The sequence below is a fragment of the Silurus meridionalis genome, chromosome 18 (assembly GCF_014805685.1).
Source record: "Silurus meridionalis isolate SWU-2019-XX chromosome 18, ASM1480568v1, whole genome shotgun sequence".
Taxonomy (NCBI): domain Eukaryota; kingdom Metazoa; phylum Chordata; class Actinopteri; order Siluriformes; family Siluridae; genus Silurus; species Silurus meridionalis.
Genome location: NC_060901.1, coordinates 26,147,405 through 26,167,976, shown reverse-complemented (window position 1 = coordinate 26,167,976; position 20,572 = coordinate 26,147,405). Strand labels below are relative to the sequence as shown.

At 43.6% G+C, this 20,572-nt stretch overlaps 1 protein-coding gene across 1 annotated transcript in view; it reads right to left on the bottom strand.

Annotated features, from left to right (window-relative positions):
- Nucleotides 1-20,419, bottom strand: part of LOC124401368 (prospero homeobox protein 1-like) — a 29,808-nt gene extending 9,389 nt beyond the window's left edge. Inside the window, exons 1-4 of the mRNA XM_046873643.1 lie at nt 19,499-20,419; nt 15,653-17,585; nt 11,962-12,069; nt 5,899-6,093 (exon numbers count right to left, since the gene is read on the bottom strand). Of these exons, the coding sequence (XP_046729599.1) occupies nt 5,899-6,093; nt 11,962-12,069; nt 15,653-17,512 (2,163 nt within the window). The 5' untranslated portion in view covers nt 17,513-17,585; nt 19,499-20,419. The remainder of the gene's footprint in view (nt 1-5,898; nt 6,094-11,961; nt 12,070-15,652; nt 17,586-19,498) is intronic.
- Between the last annotated feature and the right edge of the window lie 153 nt (nt 20,420-20,572).

Genomic DNA, 20,572 nt, shown 5'->3' with positions numbered 1-20,572 from the left:
GGATGGCTACAAAAAAATGTGTGTGTGGCGGGGCACGGATCGGTGGCAAAAACAATACACTATGCTAAGTACCATGTTTGTGTATTACAGAAGAAATTAAATGCAACCCCCTGCAGGGTGCGCTGTTACAAGAAACTAATCAACAGAAAACCTTTTAAACATTTTTAACGTGAAGTTCGTTCAGTAAAGAATGAGACGCCGTAAAATCTGTCCGTTACCACATTTAGCTTGAATGTACTCATTTACGAAGCAAAGAGAAAGAAGCAAAAAGAAGAGAAGGAAAATAGGTGAGAAGAGAAGAAAAAGAGGAGCAAAGAAAAAGCAGAGAGAAAGGAAAAAAGAAAACCGAAATGGGCAATTAAATTACAAGAGAAGAAAAAAGAAAAAGAGGAGAGATACAGAAAAAAAGACAAGAGATGGAAAATTGAAAGAAAATTAAAAGAACGAAAGAAAAAAGAAGTGAAGAAAGGGAACAATAAGAAAAGAAACAAATAAAAAGAAAACTTGCACAAGTCCGAGCTGTTACTATGAAAAGAAAAAAACGATAGCATGTTCGTCACTATGGAAACGTTGGCGTGTTGCTGCGGTGTAAGACGGAACAGTTTATACTCTGCGTAACACTTAGTTAGAGAGGATACAGCAGATTAGCAGGGGCCTAATGTCGGAGCCGAGGGACACTTGGCGGGGGGACGCATCTAGCCAGCACTGACGGCCACCGTCTTGGCGGGGTCCATTGGGGTGTAACATGGGGGAGGACTTGAGACAAGGCCATTGGCACTCTCATCCTTGCCAAGTGTGCGCCAGTCTCCTTGGCACAGGCACGAACCCGTGAGGGTCTGGGGCAAGAGAGAGTTGGAGTAACACAAGAGGGGTGGTTTCTTTTTTTGAGCAATGTGACAAGCTGTTCCTTTGTATCTCAATATTGGGACGGACAGATGAGCAGGTGGAAAAGGGGGGACAGCAAGGATGGAGGGATGGATAGATAGATGGATAGAAGGAAGGATGGAAGTGGTGGAGATATACAATATACAGGGAGGAAAGGACGGACAAAGAAGACTCGCTTGATGGAAAGTCAAGAAAGTGCAGGAGGATGTTGACTGGGAGGGGGTTGGAAGACACAACATGTCCCCCTGCTACGTGTGTGTGTGTGTGTGTGTGTGTGTGTGTGTGTGTGTGTGTGTGTCTACCAGCAATCGAGGCCACTTTAGATCAATTGCGATTAAAGCAAAGACCAGATCTTCCAGTGTCAGCCTGAGGGAAAGGGTCTGGGATCTGGGATGGTTTGTGAACTTAACACTCACACACACACACACCCACACACACAAACGCAAATGGAAACCACTCCAGAGGAGTCCAACTTCAATTCTTGCAAGGTCACATCCGGAGATCCGGAGGGGCCAGGTTTCAGCACCAGGTAGAAAGGAGAGCATTCGCGCAATTAAAAGAACAAGTTGCGAATCGCTTTCGGGAGGACGTAACGGTGGTAGGGGACGTGGGACGGGGGGACGTGAGACCGGGGCGGTGAAACCCGAAACGGGGATCCGACACATTTTTTTTCACCTAAAGTGCACAAAAACACGCAAAAGTGACAGTCAGCGGCTACACGTCTGAATCAGATCCTTTTGTCTTTGCTAAATGGCTTATCTGGTCCGTCGTGTCGAGAGCAATATGAGACGAAGCAGACGACCTCATTCCAACCCCCGTCCAACCCCACCTGCCCCCAGGCTACGTGGTGGGGGGGGGGGTTATGGGACAAGTGCACTCTGGTGCTAAGTGCTCCTGTCTGGCACGGACAAGGCAACCTGGAGTGTGTTAGTGCAAGAAGCTCCAGCCTGCAGGGACACCGGCGCTCGTACACGTCTGGCCCGGGGGGGTTTAAAACGCTGAAACAGGGTCCTTTTTTTCCTTGTAAGTCGTAATAAATGTGATGATGGGAACAGGCTTTACCTAGATCAGCATCGCACTCGTACACACACACTTTAATTGTGTTAATTTTTTCTCTTTTTTTGGGGGAGTTTTTCTTTTTTCACTTTGCATGTAGCATTATAAATTAAATTAAATTTAATTATAATATAATATTTATAAAAAATATATATATATATATATATATATATATATATATATATATATATATATCTTTTACAAAAAAAATATATAATAATAAAAAAAATAATATTTTTTCAAAAGCAAAAATGAAAAAAAAAATTATACAAAAAATTTTATATTAAATTCTATAAAAATATTTGATCTTTGCGAAAGGAGTCCCCAGTTTCGGAGATTTATCGCTGCGGGGACGTAAACAATAACGGGAAATTAAAGTAGGTAAAACATTAAAAGTATCCTTAAAAAGATAAAGAATAAGTGATAAGTGAATACAAATTTGCTTCAGGTCCCAGCTACGAACACACACATATACACACACACACAAAATGCAGACATTACAGGGACATCTGAGCATAATGTGCTTTTTGGAACATCCCACTCCACACTGAGTCCCCATTTTCTACTATAATAAACTCCAGTAATCTGAAAAAATTATCCACTGGATTTGGTGTAGATTTTCAGGAGATTTTGTTGAGATCAGGTACCTATGTAGGTAAAGCGAGGACTCCAGGAGTGCCATCAGCCTTCCAATTATCCCAAAGGTATTCACTAGTTTTGGAGGTCTAAAGCAGGAGATTTTCCATATCTGACTCATGGAAAGCAGATCCTCATGGAGCTTTCTTTGTACACAGGTGCATCATCATGGACCAGATTTGGATCTGTAGATCAAGTGAAGGGAGAATTTGGTGGGGTTTGTCCCAAGTCTCAAGTCTCCAATCTGATTGGTTGAAGATTTTTTATAGCACTCCATCGCAGGAGCTCTTCCACATCTTCCAAGCATTGAAATATGGACAATGGAAAGGGCCCGGGTGTAGAAAAAAAAACGTGGGAATGTGAACGAGAACGTGGACATTTACCACAGATGCGAAGGTTAATTACAGATTTGAGGCTCAGAAGGATCTCAGATTTCACTCGGAGGCTCTTAGCATCGTTAACATGCGCAAGTCTTACAGAAGAGCGTATGGTCTGTACGGTCTCTCTGTCTGTCTCTATGTCTCTCTATCTAATGGAAAGAGAGATAGAACGTTTTGGGAAAGGTGGTCCAAACATCTAAATGTATGTATTGTTCGCTGTTTGAACGAGATGGGGAACCCTGAGGAGATGATAGATAGATAGATAGATAGATAGATAGATAGATAGATAGATAGATAGATAGATAGATAGATAGATAGATAGATAGATAGATAGATAGATAGATAGATAGATAGAGTAATTAATGAAGACGATCTAATTGGCGATTGTGCTCGCCGTGCCGTGAGCGAGGGAGGGGAAAAGAAAAATCATTAAAAACTTCCTAATGGGCTCAAGAGAGGAACGGACGTGGAAGAAAAGCATTTGAAGAGGATGAAAGGAACGAAAGAATGAGGAGGAAGAAAAAGAGAAGGGACGAGAGAGAGAGAGAGAGAGAGAGAGAGAGAGAGAGAGAGGGACGTAGAGAACAATAATTACAAAAGGGCTTCTCGAGGGAGCCAGGAAAGAACTCGGTGGCAGAGATGATTACCGTCAAACTGGGGGAAAAACAGATCTGGGAAGGAGGGAGGGGTAATGGGGGAGGGAGGCGGTAGGGGGCAAAGAAACAGGACAGGGCATACTTAGAAAAGGCTGGCAACAAGGTGGAGAAAAACATGGAAGAAAAAAAAAGCTTTCTGTGTGTGTGTGTGTGTGTGTGTGTGTGTGTGTGTGTGAGTGAGATGCTGAATCAGCAAAAGCTCGTGTTCCGAATGGTGATCCAGCCAGGTAGGGAGATTGGGTATCTTGGGGACATGTAAGTTCACAACCAGCACAATTTCTGCCTCTACATCATATCACACACACACACACACACACACACACACACACACACACACACACACACACACACGCAGAGTACGGTCAGGTGGGTTAGTTTGTAAAGATTTGCATGGCTTGGCATAATTTCCTTGTGCAAAGTTTTTGATCAGCTATTAGATCCATCAGACACCTGCTGAGAAAATCCTTAATATGCAAAACATCACCGGCGTCCTCCCGCCAACACGCGTACACACACTCGCACACGCTCACACACACACACACTCGCACACACTTGCACACACCAGGCGAAAAAACTTCACAAACAACAGTAGACTTATTCAGCCATCTCCTCTCCATAGGCAAATTTCTCATTTATGTATGAAAATCATCTCGAGTATGAAACCTTCTCGAGCCTGAGAAGTGTGTGTGTGTGTGTGTGTGTGTGTGTGTGTGTGTGTGTGTGTGTGTGTGTGAGTAAGTGTGTGTAAGTGTGCATGAGGAACAACCTCTATTTTCCTATTTTCTTTTAACAGATTAACGGACAGTACGAAAAAGTTTCTGAGAAACAGGACAGCAAATGGAAGTGTGCGTGTGTGCGTGTGTGCGTGTGTGTGTGTGTGTGTGTGTGTGTGTGTGTGTGTGTGGACCATTAGAGGTGATTCTATCGTTTTACGAACACCGATAAACGTTGGAAAAGACGTGCGTGAGATGAGATGTGATGAGATAAGGGTGTCTCACATCGGCTCCCGCTGGAAACAGGAAGTGGGTTCGATGTTTGATCTCGCGGACGAATTATGGAACAGAGAACAAAAGGCTGTATTTTTTTCCTTCCACCAAAAGAGCGAGAAAGAGAGAAAGAGAAAAAAAGAGCCGAGAGACGTCCTGAAGTCTTATGGACTTATGTAAAGAAAAATACGATTTAACATTGGGGGGCCAAAACTTTCGAGCGCACCCCGGCACACGTCGAGCCGGTCATTACGCATTACGCTAGCAGGAAAGAGGTCTTCGCTAGCAATCGAGCGTGACATTTTCCCTTTCTATTCACCAGAAGATGGACGATGCTCCCTGTGAAAACTCGGATTTGGGAAGATCTGCTTTTCCATGGGATGAAAGAGTTGGAAAATTTCCAGGTTTAGATCTCCGAAAACCTATTGGAATGAATTGGAATGCCACTCCAGGCCTCCTCACCTCATTCTACATCGGACCTGTTTGCGCCCGAACGAGAAATCACAAAATCGCCACCAAAATCTCCACAAAATCTTGAGGAACATCTTCTCAGAAGATCAAATGTGGACGTTCCAGAAGGTGTCCACAAACTTTTGGGAGTATATCTTTTTTTGAACGTTTCTAAACGTTTTTTCGAATTCCACTCGACGGACGTCGCGTCACGAATCCTGGCCCTCTGAAACGTTTTTTTTTTCGCCTCTGTTCATCCGTCTTTCCCTCTTTCTTTTTTTCTCTCACTTTCAACTGCCCATTTTCCTTTGCCAGGATCGCACTTTTTCTGTGTTTCTGTTTGTCCATGCCATCATGCCTCCTTTCCTCCCACACTCTCCCCCACGTCTCTCTCTTTTTCAACCTGCCATCCCCCTCTCTCTCTCTCTCTCTCTCTCTCTCTCTCTCTCTCTCTCTCTCTCTCTTTCTATCTCTCTCTTTCTCTCTCTCTCTCTCTCTCTCTCTCTCTCTCTCTCTCTCTCTTTCTCTCTCTCTCTGAAGCAGCAGGACTCATAACCTTGCTCCACTCCAGTGTGAGGTGTTTTCTGACGAAGTGCTTTGCCAGCAGACCTGGTCCTTCCAGGGGACTGCACTAACCTTCCGGACACACAGGACACACTCTCTCTTTTTCTCTCTTTCTCTCTCTATCTCTCTCTCTCATCCCCTAATCACTACATTAAAATCCATTCTCGCCATGTCCAAATGATTCAAATGATTTTTCATTGTGTGTGTATAGTGTGTGTGTGTGTGTGTGTGTGTGTGTGTGTGTGTGTATAGTGTGTGTGTGTGTGTGTGTGTGTGTGTGTATACCTCGAAGTCATTGGCCTTGTTGTAGTGCATGTTGAGAGCTCGGAAGAGCTCGGAGTCTCGGCTGACGCTCATCTCGTCTGTCCCCGTCACGCCGTCGTTTATGGCCTGCCTGGCGAACTTCTCCATCTGGATGTAGTAGAACTCACGGAAATTGCTGAACCACTTGATCAGCTGCGACGTGATGCACCGGTTAAACTGCGAGACAGAGGGGATGAGAGCGAGAGAGGCCATTAGACACGGACATCTGTGCTGCGTGGAACCTCGAATTAAACAGCGCTTCAGTGCCGAGGGTTTTAACGACGCGCTGAACGATTGCGACGCAATTAGCGCTTTTTTTACCGCCCGTCGTCTGTGTATGCGACTCTAACGGGATAAAAAATCATTCTAGTGTGAATTCAGAAGGAGGCTCGAATATGATGAAAAGAGGCGGAATCGTTATTTTTATTAATTTTTTTATGAGATGCTTTTCATGTTTAACGCAGCCGCAATGAGTGATTATTCAAGTTTTGGGTCATGTCTGTCGTCAATCAGGAGACTCCGCCCATCTGCATCACGATTGGCTAATTACTGTATCACAGCGGGTTCCTAATAATATGATATATTTATAGATAGATAGATAAATCGATCGATAGATTGATAGATAGATAGATAGATAGATAGATAGATAGATAGATAGATAGATAGATAGATAGATAGATAGATAGATAGATAGATCGATCGATCGATCGATCGGTAGAAAGTATCGGAACATCCATATGTGGTTCTTCCCCAAACTGTTCCCCCAGATGTGAAGAAAGTTGCCTAGCAGGAGACCTGGTCCACAAAGATGTGGAAGATCTCCTGCTATGGAGCTCCTCACTAATACATCATTAGCACCTGACTTCACTTGTGTCTCAATAATCTATACAAAAGAAGAGTGGAGAATTGTAGAAAAGAGTGAAGAAGAGTGGAGAAGAGTGAAGAAGTGTATAGAAGAGTGGAGAAGAGTGGAGAAGAGTAGAGAAGAGTAGAGAAGAGTGGAGAAGAGAGTATATTTTTTATATAAAGTAACTAAAATCAACATTAGGCAGCAACTATAAAACTGTACAAAGGTTTCAGACGTCCTGGGACGCCGGAGTGCAGAAATTCCTGTCTTGCATTAGCATGTATTCGTTTGTGTGTGTGTATATGTGTGTGTGTGTTGGGGGGGGTTAATTGTTAATCAAATCCTGATCATCGCAGATCACGTGTCGAGGCTAAGAAATATCATTAACGTGGTTGACGTGAATAAAAGACAAGCCGCTCTTTTTTTCTCGCGCGAGTCGAGGCGGCAATCTGGAGGAGAAAGGGGGTTGGGGGGTAAGAGGGCAGTTTGGGTGGGGGTGAATTGTGGGCAGCCCTCAGCTGCAAGAGCCTCGTATGGATAATTGAGCAGAAAACTGATAAAGTCCACAAGAAAAAACAAACAAAAAAAAAAACGAGCGTATCGGACCCACGAGGGAGTCCAAAGACTTCAACCAATCAGGTGCCTCTATTTCCCCCACCACCCTCCCCGCCACCCAGAGGTACGATCTCTGCCAAATTCAATACAACCTTAAACCGTTTAAGAGAGCAGTGGGTTACAGTTCATCAGGGCAATGAACCCACAGATGACAGGAAGGGGTGAGATCGAGATAGACAGATAGACAGAAAGAGAGAGAGATAGACAGAAAGAAAAAAGGAAAACTCTTCTCATAAACAGCAGCTGATAAGACCGAACCGGCCCCCTTCGTACCCATTTAATTGCCCCCTCCCTTTAAAAAAAAAGCCCCCTCTCCTTCGCTCTTTCTCTTCTTCATCCTCCCCCATTTCTCCTTCATCTCTCGTCTTTTACAAAAAAAAAAAGATGACAAAACGATGGGCAAGCAGCCCTGTGAGGAGGGGAAGCAGCTTTTACATGGAGATTAGACAGTATTATTGTTCAGATGGGAAAGAAAAGAGAGCGAGGAACCTAGACGAAAAGAGGGAGAGAGGACAGAGGAGGCTAGTGACCGAGGGATGGACGACAGACGAAGAGGAGGAGGAGGAGGAGGAGGGAGAAAAAAAGAAGGGTTGACCCACGATGTGCACAATCGAGGGACACAAAATAAATGTTCAGAAAGTATCGAGAAAGAGAGGAAGAAAGGTAGAAAGACGGGAGAGAGAGAGAGAAGAGAGAGAGACAGCAAGAAAAGAAAAAAACAGAGAAAAGAGATTGAGAGAAAGGCACAAAGAGCATGGGAGAGAGAGAGAGGTAGATAGCAAGAGAGAAAAGAGAAAGAGATGGAGCGAGGCAAAGCGATAGAAAGAGAAAGACAGAGAAAGCAAGAAAGGTAGAGAAACATAGGGACAGAGCCAGAAAACGGAAAAGCACAAAGAAAGAGAGATAGAGTGAGAAAAGGGAGAATGGAAGGTAGAGACAGAGAGAAAGAGAGAGAGATGGAGGCGAGGGCAGAAAGAAAGAAAGAAAGAAAGAAAGAAAGAAAGAAAGAAAGAAAGAAAGAAAGAAAGAAAGAAAGAAAGGTAGAGAAAGAAAATGACATGGGAGAAGTGAAAGACAGCACAGGAGTGAGAGAAAGTCAGAAAAAGACTGATAGGAAAAGAGACAGGAAGAGAGAGAAAGAGAGAAAGAGGAAGAAAAAGAGAAAGACACAGAGAGAAAGAGACATAAAGAGAGGTAGAGAGCATGAGGCAGGATGAAAAAAGAGAAAGACAGACAGAAAGAGAAAGTTTGAGAGACAGAGAGAAAGGTACAAATAAAGCATGATACTGAGAGAGACAGAAAGAGAAAGAGAGAGAGAAAAGGTAGAAAAGACAGCACAGCAGAAAAAGAGAGACCGGGACACAAAGAATAAGAGGTGTGTAAAGGTAGAAAGAGTGAGAGAGAAAAAGAGAGAGAGAGAAAGTAAAATAGAGAAAGACAGATAGAGAGATTGTTGTCAAAGAAAAAAAAGGGGGAAAAAAAGTGTGACCATCATGAGGAGGTCTGTCCGATCTGGCCTAGCCCTTTCCGACCTGAGCATGTGGTTTGACAGACGGTGTGTGTGTGTGTGTGTGTGTGTGTGTGTGTGTGTCTTTATGATGAGCTCTAAATCATTGACAATGACCTCATCACTCACAACAAAGACCTTTCCTGTCACACCACCGGAGAGTGTGTGAGAGAAAGACGGAGAACAAGTGTGTGTGTACGTGTGTGTGTGTGTGTGTGTGTGTTTGTGTGTAACTTCATCCCGACCTCCGTCCCGTTTCCCGAACCTCCCGTTTCCACAAAGTTGCGTTCACAGAACAGCTAGCAAACTACCCAACATACGTATTATTAGCATACTCTTGCTAGCTTCTTTATTTATTTATTTATTTATTTTTAACTTTGCTTCTCAATATCATTACTTACATCTGAATGAACTCGTCCGTCATATTGGTGTATCCGCGTTTGTGCGCTAATTTACAAAATTGGATACTAGCATGGTGACTAGCCTGGCATATTTCAGCATTCGAGCTGTATTTTGTCCCAAAGAATACAAAAAAAATAATTATTGTACATTAATGAAAGTAGCATAATGAAATTATTGATAAATTTTTCATATAATAGAAACTAAGATGTTTTTAATAGAACTATATCGACCTAATTTTCTCTTTTTAACTGTCTCTAACTAAATATATAACTATACAGAACTTCTTTGTGTTTGTTGATTAATAATTATTTTATTATTTTTTTTTCTTTATTTAAATTAATTTTATTGTATTTTTTTATTGAGATAAAATACAATAAAAAAAATCGTCACCATCCCATTTGCATGAAATCCCATTTTTCTGTTTCATTCCGAAATCCTTTTTCCGTCTCTGATATTATAAAATCTGTTTAAAAATAATTATATTTGTTTTTTACAAAAAAGGTATCCGGCTAGCATAGTTAGTCGACGCACAAAATCTCTGCCTGTATGCCTGAGCGATAAAATCCGTCCACGAGGGTCAAAAGTCAACAGGTCTTCAATTAGCAAAATATCTCCAGCGCTACGGCTTTGGTCTGACGAAAAAAAAAAAACAAACAACAAAAACAAAAAGAAAAAAAATGGAAAGGCGGACACGGCGTTCCCACCATCCTCGTCGGCGGCTAACAATCCGAGGACAGTGTGTCGTCTTTAGCATGCAACACGGCCTGCACTGATATTCATGAGATATGGAAATATAATGAATGGCTAATGAACGACTATTATAAAGACAGTAGCGAATCCCCATGAGAATGGACTTTGTGTGTGTGTGTGTAAAGGGGGACAGAGAGATGCGAGTCCATGCCGTCCATTGTTCCGTGGTGCGTTTGCGTTCAAACAAAGCAACGCGGAGAGAGAGAAACGCTGCCAACTATTTGACCTTGTTTCGGTGTTATGTTAATCTAGTTCAATTAAAGCTCAACCTTGATGCCGGGCAGGGGGATTACAGAAAGCGGGGTGTAAGGGGTCCGGATGCACTCCCAGGGCCCATTATCCTACCTCATGTCATGGTTTGACGATTCAATCTCGAAGACGTTTTATTCGTACGGGAGCCCGAGGCTTTACGGTCACTGGCTTTGGGCGGAATTGGGGGGAATTATTTGGGAATAATACTCAAAATGAACGAAGCATCAACAAGCAAATAACCGGAATCGACTTTCCTCTTGAAGGTTTGATCAAGAGGAAGACAGTGAAAGGCACTATAGTAAGCATTTGTGGGAAATAAGGAAATGGCTTGTTGACGCGGAACGGCCCGCGGCACCGAGGTGATAAAGGAGCGATTGATAAGAGCGTCAGATGAGGAAGAGAGAGAGAACAAACAAGTATTAGGATATCAGACTTTTCTTCCCGTATCTGGTTCTTTACCAAACTGTTACCACAAACTTGTTCCACACCATGGTATTTCCTTGATTCGACCTAGAAGACCCAAAACTATTCCAGCATATTAATACCCCTGTCAACCAAGCTAGCTCCATTAAGATCTGCTTTCCATGAGTTTGAAGACATGGAAGATCTCCTCCGAAAGAGGTCCAACTCCTGTTGATCCCCTTGGAATGACACCCCATTGCTCCCCCACCTCACCTACATCAGGAAACTAACACACTTCCTAACACACTTGTCTCGCCCTTGTTTTTTATCTTCACCAAATCTCCACAAGATCTAGTAGACCATCTTCTCAGAGGAGTGGTGCTTATTAGAAACAGCATATTTGGACTGGGATGAAAAAACATTCTTAGGGTCAGGTGTTCCAAAAACTTTAATACTATTGATATTGTGATAAACCGAAGAAAAGGAAGATGAAGAAGAAAAACCATTGGACCCCTGTCGACAAGGAACCCATGCAAAATAAATGTATGTATACTTTTTATATATATATATATATATATATATATATATATATATATATATATATATATATATATATAAATATATATATATATATTAAAACATGCCAATAGCAAATCTTGGTGTCCTCGTGACAACAATCACAGGCAAGGCCATGTGGGAGTGAAGTTGTTGTTTGTTGCCTTTGTGTAGACTAGTTACCGATGGGCAAACTGTAAAAAGAGGAAGTTTGTCGGTCGATTTGAATAAGATGGCCTTAACGTGCCACAGGGTTAAGAGCACAAATAATACACACTCTATCTCCTGGCTTCAAGGTGTGTCAGTTTGAAAAGGAATCTGTTGATCACATTTTGAGAAAATGACTTGATATGTCCAGAAACAAAAAAGTGAATATCCACCACCTTTATCCATCTAGCTGTCTAAATACTCAACCGCCCACTCATCTACCTGCCTTGCAGCTGCCCCGACTCGTGCCACCATGCTTTTTTTCCCCTTCGAATTAATCTCCACTTGCCTTGACCAATAGCAACAGCTGCGGTATTTAACATTTCCCTAACGCCGCCAGTGTGCTGCCCAACGTTTGTAAGTGAACTCACCTGGACAAGTGAGGTAAGCCGATACCATGTCAACACCGCCCACCCCCTACCTTGCTTCCCACACCACTCCCCCCAGAGAAAAAAACAACAAATAATGTAACAAGTAGAATTTTAAATGTCAAGGCGACGGTGCTTACCTTGACGTCCGCGAAGAACATCTTGAGCATGTTGGAGCTGGGGTACCTGGTGTAGAAAAACATCAGCTTGGCCTTCTTCAGGTGGTTGGGGGAAAGCCCTTCCTGAATGTGCAAATGAGCGGGTTAAGGAAAAGCAGCCGAGCCCCGAGCAGCGACAGAGGGCTTTTCGAGATTTGCTTGCCATTGTCATCATCATTACTCAAGGTGCTGCGCCGTCACGGCCAATATACCACCGCAGAAAAGCCGGTTTTACATGAGAAAGCCATTACGCAGGCAAAGCAAGCAAACGTCTTTTCCCTGAGCCCTACGCCTCGGCCGACCTCCTCCTTCAGATGTAAAAGAGCGCCAGATCGTTTGCATGTCACCTACAAATACAGCGGTAAGCGCTTTTTGCAGAAGGCCTCGAGGGGGGATTCATGGGGGAGTCTGAAAAACTTTTTTTGGGAAGCTGCTTGAGGGTTTTAGGTATATATTTTTTATTGGCACACACTTTCAGTATATGGCATTGTGACAGTAAGTCTCCCCCACTGCACCCTATTTCATTTCTGGACACCAAGAGGCAAGCAAAGAGTATCCAAAGACGCCCCCACCACCCCCCACCGTCCCCTCCCCTTTTGAAGCCGAGATATGACTGTAAAATGACACGTTTGTCATGTAAATGTGGCTAATCGTGAAAACATAAACAAGTCTTATAAAGTGTGCACACATTCAACGATAATGCGGATTCAGAACCGGGCCACGAGTGGAGTACTTCACATAATTGAGGGAGAGAAAGAAAAGAAATGAGAGAAAAAGAGAAAGGGGTGTGTGTCTGTGTGTGTGTGTATGTATGTGTATGGGGTGGAGAGCTGGATGGACGTGGACGGGGAGGAGGGGGGTAGTTGGAAAAGCGCATCTTTGTCTTACCCACCTCTCTCTCTCTCTCTCTCTCTCTCTCTCTCTCTCTCTCTCTCTGTTTTACTCTCTCTCTCACACTATCTCTCCCTCTCTCGCTCCCTTTTTCTCTCACCATCTGGTCTTGCTTTATGAGCACAAAGGCCAGAGAGAATGAAAGAGGGACAAGCTGCTCTTTTCTTTCGCGGCATTACTTCATTCAGCGCCCGTGAATGAATGGATCATGACAGACCACGAAAAAAAAAAAACCTCTACATTTCTACATTACAGCTGATGACAAGTTTATCACCAGGGACACAAATAAAAAAAAAGTTACACGTTTTTTTTTTTTTTTGCAACAATAAAATTAAACACTGGCAGGTTTTTGTTGTTGCTCCTGTTGTCCTTGTTCTTGGCCCTCAGGAATATAATTTTTTTGAAAGTTTATAGCGAGATGATCTTTCTGAAAAAAAAATAAATAAATATATAAGTTGTCAAGTGGTACCACTTTATATATACATATATAAAGTGGTACCACTTGACTACTTATATATTTATTTATCGACAGGCTACACGGACAAACTTTACGTCCTGAAACCGTGGCGAGACAATATATGACACGAACAAATCGGTTATATGTATTTTTCTTTAGTTGTTTTTTTTTTTGCATGTAAGGAAATGTTGAAACAAAAAGAAAACTGCTTGGCCAGTCGTCTGGGCGTTTCCGTACGATGTGCACTTTTTCCACCATGCGTTCTGCATTCATCAATAATCTATTTAAGCTAAGAACGCATTGTAAGTGCGACGCGGGCACAGAGTGTGACATTCCTGCAGAGGACGTTCTCCTGCCCTAACCTCGGCCACACAACAAAATGGCTGATTATGCGATTTTGCCAGACAAAGAGTCCTCCGCACCCTCCTCCCCAGCCCTGCCTCTTCTGAAACCAGCTCTGGCCCTTTTGTGTGACTGTCAAACAGACTGGCCGCCAGTAGCCTAGCGGTCATGCCGGGGGAAACTTTCACCTGCCGTTGCTCGTTGCCCGTACATGCCACAGAATCTGGCGTTTGTTCCCAAACATGATATTGCAAAACAGTCTCCCATCTACAATCACGACTATAATCCTATCCTAATTGCTTCCGAACTTCCCCCCCAATTTTTGAGTCTGTCCTAACCCCGTTTCCGCCCGAGCGTTCACAGTTTAACCCCATTCCCAACAAGTCCCTAACCCCATTCCCAGGCTAACTAAACAATCCCAAATTAAACCCCCACTCCTTACCTCCCCCCTCTTTCACCCCACTCTCTCCATATCACTTCATCTTTCATATCATACCTTTAGTTAATCTTGAATCTGTGACGCCTTAAGCGCGTTTCAAACCCACTTAACGTTTCCATTTCAAGCACATTCCTCAAGCATCCTATATTCAGGCCAGGCCACCTACCTACTGCCTACCCTTCCATCACATTGCTAAAGGCAGCTCCATATCCAACTCTACTTTGTTTGTTTGTTTGTTTACAGCTCAAAAGTAAGTCAATTAGACCAATTACTGTAAACAATTTCTGACTATGTTCACATTTCTCTTTGTAAATGTATGACTTGGTAGCTATTTTTTTTTCTCTTTTTTTCTTTTTAAACCCTAACCTGTGTTATGAGCAATTATCATGTAGAAATGGCAAATTGCAAAATTGCTATTTACTTTTTTTTTCATCTCCTCTTTTACGGCCCAACCATTCCGAGCGATTTTTGGTAAAATTGCTGTGTAAAACACACAGTTACCACTGCCTACGGTCATTGCGTTAATTGCCTTCCATCTCTCTCTTTTCCTTTATTCCTCTCGCTTCGCTTTCTTGATGGGGAGGCTGTGGAGAGTGTAGGGCTCTTGGCTCGGCAGGCAAGATGAGGCAGTGTAATGAAAGACAAACATACAGCCGCAAACACCTGTTAATGCCTGCTTCAAAGAAAAGAAAGGAAGGGGGGGCAGAAGAAGAAAAAAAAAAACGAGGGATTGTTTGGCTGCCAAGCAACAGCTGAGGGCCCTCAGGTTGTTGACCGATCTTTATGAATCCAAAGGGGGGAAAATGAAAAGGAGGGATAATTGTTTCTCCGTCTTTTTTTCTATAATAGGATATGATGAGGGTTGAGAGAGGTGGAACCTGTCAGTCATAAAAAACCAGACTTAGATTTTAAGTCCTCGAATGAACCTCGAAGTTTGACAACAAAAACATCTGTCACAGTTGATGCCAAATTACAGCCCTGGGGAGCTAAAAGTATTCTGAATCTCTTAAAAGTAAAATTGGATGTAAGTGATGATCCCAGTTAAGCACCAGGCTTATTAAGCATACAGGTGCTAGAATGTATATCGACTCAAACAGGAAGCATTTTAACAAGGACCCGGGTTACTTTCAGGAGCTTAAATGAAAACCTGGCCTTTATACCCGTATCATGAGGCCATCGAAACTTTGAAAATTCAAGGGACTTAAACTTGTTTAAATGTATGTCTCAAGGCAGTGAAGTTGACAGAATGAGAAATCTGAGGTGGAAATCTAGGAGCTAGTGTGACTTCACAAAAAGCCTATAGGAGGCCACTTAGGGAATCAATAATAGAGGTCTGAGCTGAGAAGCCAAATGTACACAGTTAAACAGAGGATAGTACAGTGAGTAGCACTTTAAATGCCCCACCTACTAGAGAAAAGGCAGGGGTTTAATAGGAAATTGCAAAATAAACCAAGACATCAGAATGTTTTTTGGGGGAGAAAAACTCATTTTCCTTATCAACTTTAAAAGCAAAACATTTATTTACTACTAGAAAAAAAGGATATTGCACTCCCAGGGTATGGTGAGATGTCAGACATGTCCTGGAGGTCCCCACACTCTGACTTAATGAGAGACAGAGAAAGACTCTCAGCCGTGCTCCCTGGGTGGGTTGGCGAGCAGGAACGGGTGTGCCCCATATGGTGGTTGGATGCCATCTTGGTCCGTAAGCTGGTGGTCTCCCGTGAGAGGTCCATGGAATCAGGTGAGCCTCTGTCTTTTCCTGGGTACCCTAATGACGGAGCACCGAGCGGGCCCTGAAAGGGGTACCCCATTAGAGGTAGGGGAAATGGGTGGCGGAAAGATGGTGGGCTGAAGCCCATGTTGGCTGATAGGGAAGAGGGATGGAGGGAGGGATGGTGGTGGCCTCCATGAGCACCCACTGCTGAGGATTGGTGGTGATGTTCAACTGCAGACTTCCTCACCACTAAAGGCAGTGCCTCAGTCTGATCATTGGCACTGGGGAGCGGGACTCCACCAAATGACTCATGTGGGCTGGGGATTATGACATCTCCGAAGCACTGCAGGCGCTGATTGGTTGTGTGGAAATTGGGGTTGTCCCCGTTAACGGTAAAACGTTCCTGAGGCGGAGGAAGCGGTGGAAACACCTGCGGGAGAGGCCGTGGAGGTTTCGCAAAGACCTTCACTACAGTGTCTACCACCTGAGACATGGCAGAGTTCAGTTCCTGCTTCAGGGTCTCTGCCAGTTGCTTTCCTTCTGCATGCATAGAGGTTGGACCTTTGCCCCTCAGTGAACTTTCCCTTTTGGGTTTTTCTCCATCCAGGAGGGCCTGTTCTCTTAGCAATGCTCTTGCCCTGTCCAGAAAATGTCCTGGATCCAAGTCTGACATCTCGTTATCAGAACGATCAGCAGCAGAATCACGCATGGGGCGCTCGTCTCCATCCCCGTCCATGAGCCCGGCATCGGATCGTGCACTGTCTTCAGAGAGGTTCCCTCCGTCATGGTCGGGGTCATTCCCTTCAGAGTCAGTGCTGTCATAAATCTGAAAGAACTTCTCCTGCAGCTGGCGCAGCTGTTTCTGCATGTCCTCGAGCTGCAGTTTGAGCTGCCTGCGTTCCTCCACCTTTTGCTCTTTGTGCACTGAGACCAGCTGCTGGAAGCTGTGCTGCTGTTGAGGAAGCTTTTGCTTACGCTTGTTCTCACGATAGCCCTCTCGCGGGCTTGGTGGCTGATGGGGGCCTTCAGGTTCTCCTTCACCATCTCGCTCTCGTTCCCTTGAACTGGAGTTTGATGGCATCATTACATTGGGTGAGTGGCTCATTCCACGAATTATGTTCTCTACACGGGCTCGCTTTGCTCGGAGGTGTTCATCATTAAGTCGTTCGACGTCAAAATGACCCAGAGTTGGGCGGCTGAACGGTGAAAGACACTCCTGCGGGCTTTCCTGGGATGAGTTACTGCATGCATCCTCTTGGGGCACCTCGGATCCTGTGCTGGAGAGAGCACTACTAGGGAACCCCGACTCGACTCCTCCCCCTGCTCCATTTTTTGCCATGTTGCTTTTCAGCAGCTGCGAGATGATGGTAGCACCGGGAAAAGGCATCATTGTGTCCTCATACGAGTTGGCCCTCTTCAAAAGTTTCCGTAGCACATTGGACTTGGATTCGCTTGAGTCCCCGTGTCCAAGCTGCACACCTTGACAGTCCAGAAGGTCCTGCTCTGTGCTGTGGTGGCTGTTCATGGCCCTGAAAATGATGGCGGATTTTGATGCGCGGCTGGGAATGAAGTCGGTCGAAGCTGCTGATGTCAGCGTCGAGGTCGAGCCCACGGTTCTCTTCACGCCGATGTCCACTCGTCTTCTTTTGGTCTGTCGGTTTAGGAGGGACTCACTGTCATGGTCCGGCATCCCTGGTGATACTATTGAGCCATTTCTCAGAGGCCAGGGCTCACACTCTGTTGGTAAATTCCAGTAGAAAGACCTGTTAAAAGGGAGAGGAACAAAAATGACAAAATTTGGATGGTCAGCAACATTTTAAATTGTTATACAGTATTAAAATTGATTTAATATTTATATATAATATCTTATATAAAAATGTCTGTAAGATGAAGCTGGTTTCTTGTAAATTATCCTGAACATACGCATTTGCAAATAGGAAATTTGATTAAACTCGGTCAGATCTCTGGAACAGGAAGTGTACGCCAAAAAAGAAAAAAATAAATTGGTGTGGACGGACGGAGGGATAGATGGATGGGTGGATTTGGGGAGCGAGCGGAGGAGGGAAAAGGGGGCAATAACACCTCAGCTTTGCATATCTGAGCAAAGTCCTACATTGTGTATACTGCACTAGTAACAAAAACAAAGCGACGTGGTGCCGCTTCGCATGAAAATGACAACAACAAAAACAAACAACAAGAAATCTGCATAAACTGACGTTAATCGCCTTTCTGTCGTCCTTTTTTTTTTCCCGTCGAGGGGAAAAAAAAAATCTTAATAATCTTTTTTTTTTATATCATTATGAATAAAACAGGATGGAGCACTTGGGTCATGAGTGTACTTTTTTTTTTTCTTGTTTGAACCAAACACAAGTTCAGTTTAGCATAAAACTGCTATTTTTTCTGCAGCACTTTGTTTGTATTTTTGGAATTTTTTTTTCAGTGTCTGAATGTGTTATTTATTTATTTGTTTATTTGTTTATTTATTTATTTATTTTATCAAGATATATTCTGATCTAAATCTATCTATCTATACCTGTGTACACACACACACACACACACACACACACACACACACACTATTTAACTATAATTATATAATATATATTATAATATATATTTATAGATAGATAAATAAAATACAAACAAACAATGTAATAAAAAAAATCTATTATTTTACTTGCTAAAGTTTGATATGATATATATATATATATATAAACAAATGGATAGATGGATGGATGGAAAGAAGGATGAGTGAAGATGAAGGTCGACGCGCGCAAGAAAAAGAAAACACACACACACACACACACACTCGTCGGAGCTCCTGAACAATACGCGATCTTATGTTTCTTTCTTTCTTTTTTTTCTTCCTTTTTTTTCAGCACCTGTCTGTCGTCACGGCGCACCTGTCTTCCCCCGTCCGCGCATGCGCGTAGCGCCGCGGCATTTCACGGAATCGCAAACGAGGAACTGAAGCCGGTGGATGAGAACTTCCAACTTCCTCTCGAAACAAGGAGGCGCGAGCAGGAGAGAAACGGCGAGATCAGAGTTATGGCGCAAACGATATTTACACGCAACACACACACACACACACAAAGCGCAATAAACGCCTATCTAATAAGTAAAAATTTATGTTGACACTTTTTTTCACCTCCAAGATCCAAGAAAGTGTGAGAAAGTATGTACCCCCCTGTAACCTGGTACTGGTGATTCATCAGAGCGCTCTCAGGGGACAGGGGACAGGGGAGCGGGGACGCATTGGAACACCGTGAGAACTCGGTTTAAAGTCTGCGCAAAACTTCTACATCAAAAAATATCATAAAAACAGCACGTGACTGTGCAAAGAAAACGTGCACAAGTCCTGAAGTTAGACGTGAGACGTGAAAGCGAGGACCGCGGAACGCGTAAAAAAGCGTGGAGACGCCGCGGTTCTTCCAACAGCCTCGAACCTGGGCATGAAAAACGACGTCACCAGAACCACAATAATAATATTAAAAAAATAAATCACAACAACAACAACAATAATAACAATAATAATAACAATAATCCAGAACCTCGTGCGTAATTTGTAATTGTTTTTCCCGACATTTTTGTTTGTTTCCAAATAAAACACGTCCAAAACACACACACACACACACACACACACACACACACACACAAAACCAAGAAGGTCACTTACCTCCCTGAAATGCAAAATGTCCTCCTATTTTTCTTCTTTTCCTCTTCTTTCTTTCTTTCTTTTTTTCTTTTTTTATTTAAAGAAACACCGCGCGGCCGAAATTATGGTGCCCGAGTAACGGGAGCGAGAGACGCGCGTGGGAAATGAGTGTGTGTGTGTGTGTGTGTGTGTGTTGGCAAAGAGAGAGAGAGAGAGAGAGAGAGAGAGAGAGGGGAGAGAGAGAGAGAAAGAGAGAGAGAAAGAGAGAGGGAGATGTGAGAAGAGAAATAAAGAGAGCGAACGCGACACTCGGATATACGGGGTTGAGAGATTTCTGCTCCTCTGTGGAATATACGGAGCGCGCGCGTGTGTGTGTGCGCGTGAGAGAGAGAAAGAGAGAGAGTGTGTGTGTGTGTGTGTGTGTGTGTGTGTGAAAGCGTGTGTGTGTGAGAGTCTCAGTCTCAGTGCGGGGCTCAGGGTGTCCGGGAGCGCACGCCGGGTGCGCGGCGGTGGAGGCGAAGGAGACGCGGGCGAACGTGGAAGAAGAAGAAGAGGAAGAAGGAGGAGGAGAAGATGATGATGATGATGATGATGCTGGAAATAGAGGAGGAAGAAGTGCTGGTGGTGGAGGAGGAAAGAAGCGCTCTGTGCTCGCGCTCCTCCGACTGCGGGCACCCACTTAAAGACGCGGCCGAAGGAAACAGGAAAGAAGTGCGCGTCACAATCGACCATTGTGATGTAACAGGGAACCTACCAATAAGAACTGCGGACTGCTCGCGAGGAAGTCTGAGGACTTAGGAGGAGAGAGAGAGAGAGAGAGAGAGAGAGAGAGAGAGAGAGAGAAAAAGGAAAGAAGAAAACACCCCTACCTGTCAAAATCATCGAGGAAAAAAAAAAAAAGACTACTTGTAAGGCTTGTTTTATTCATGTCTTTTTCTTTCTTTCTTTCTTTCTTTCTTTCTTTCTTTCTTTCTTTCTTTCTTTCTTTCTTTCTTTCTTTCTTTTACTTGTTTTACTCTATTAATTTTCTACTTTATTTCGTTTTTCATTTTTGTTTTCCTTATTTCCAACTTTCTTTCTTTTTCTCTTTCTTTC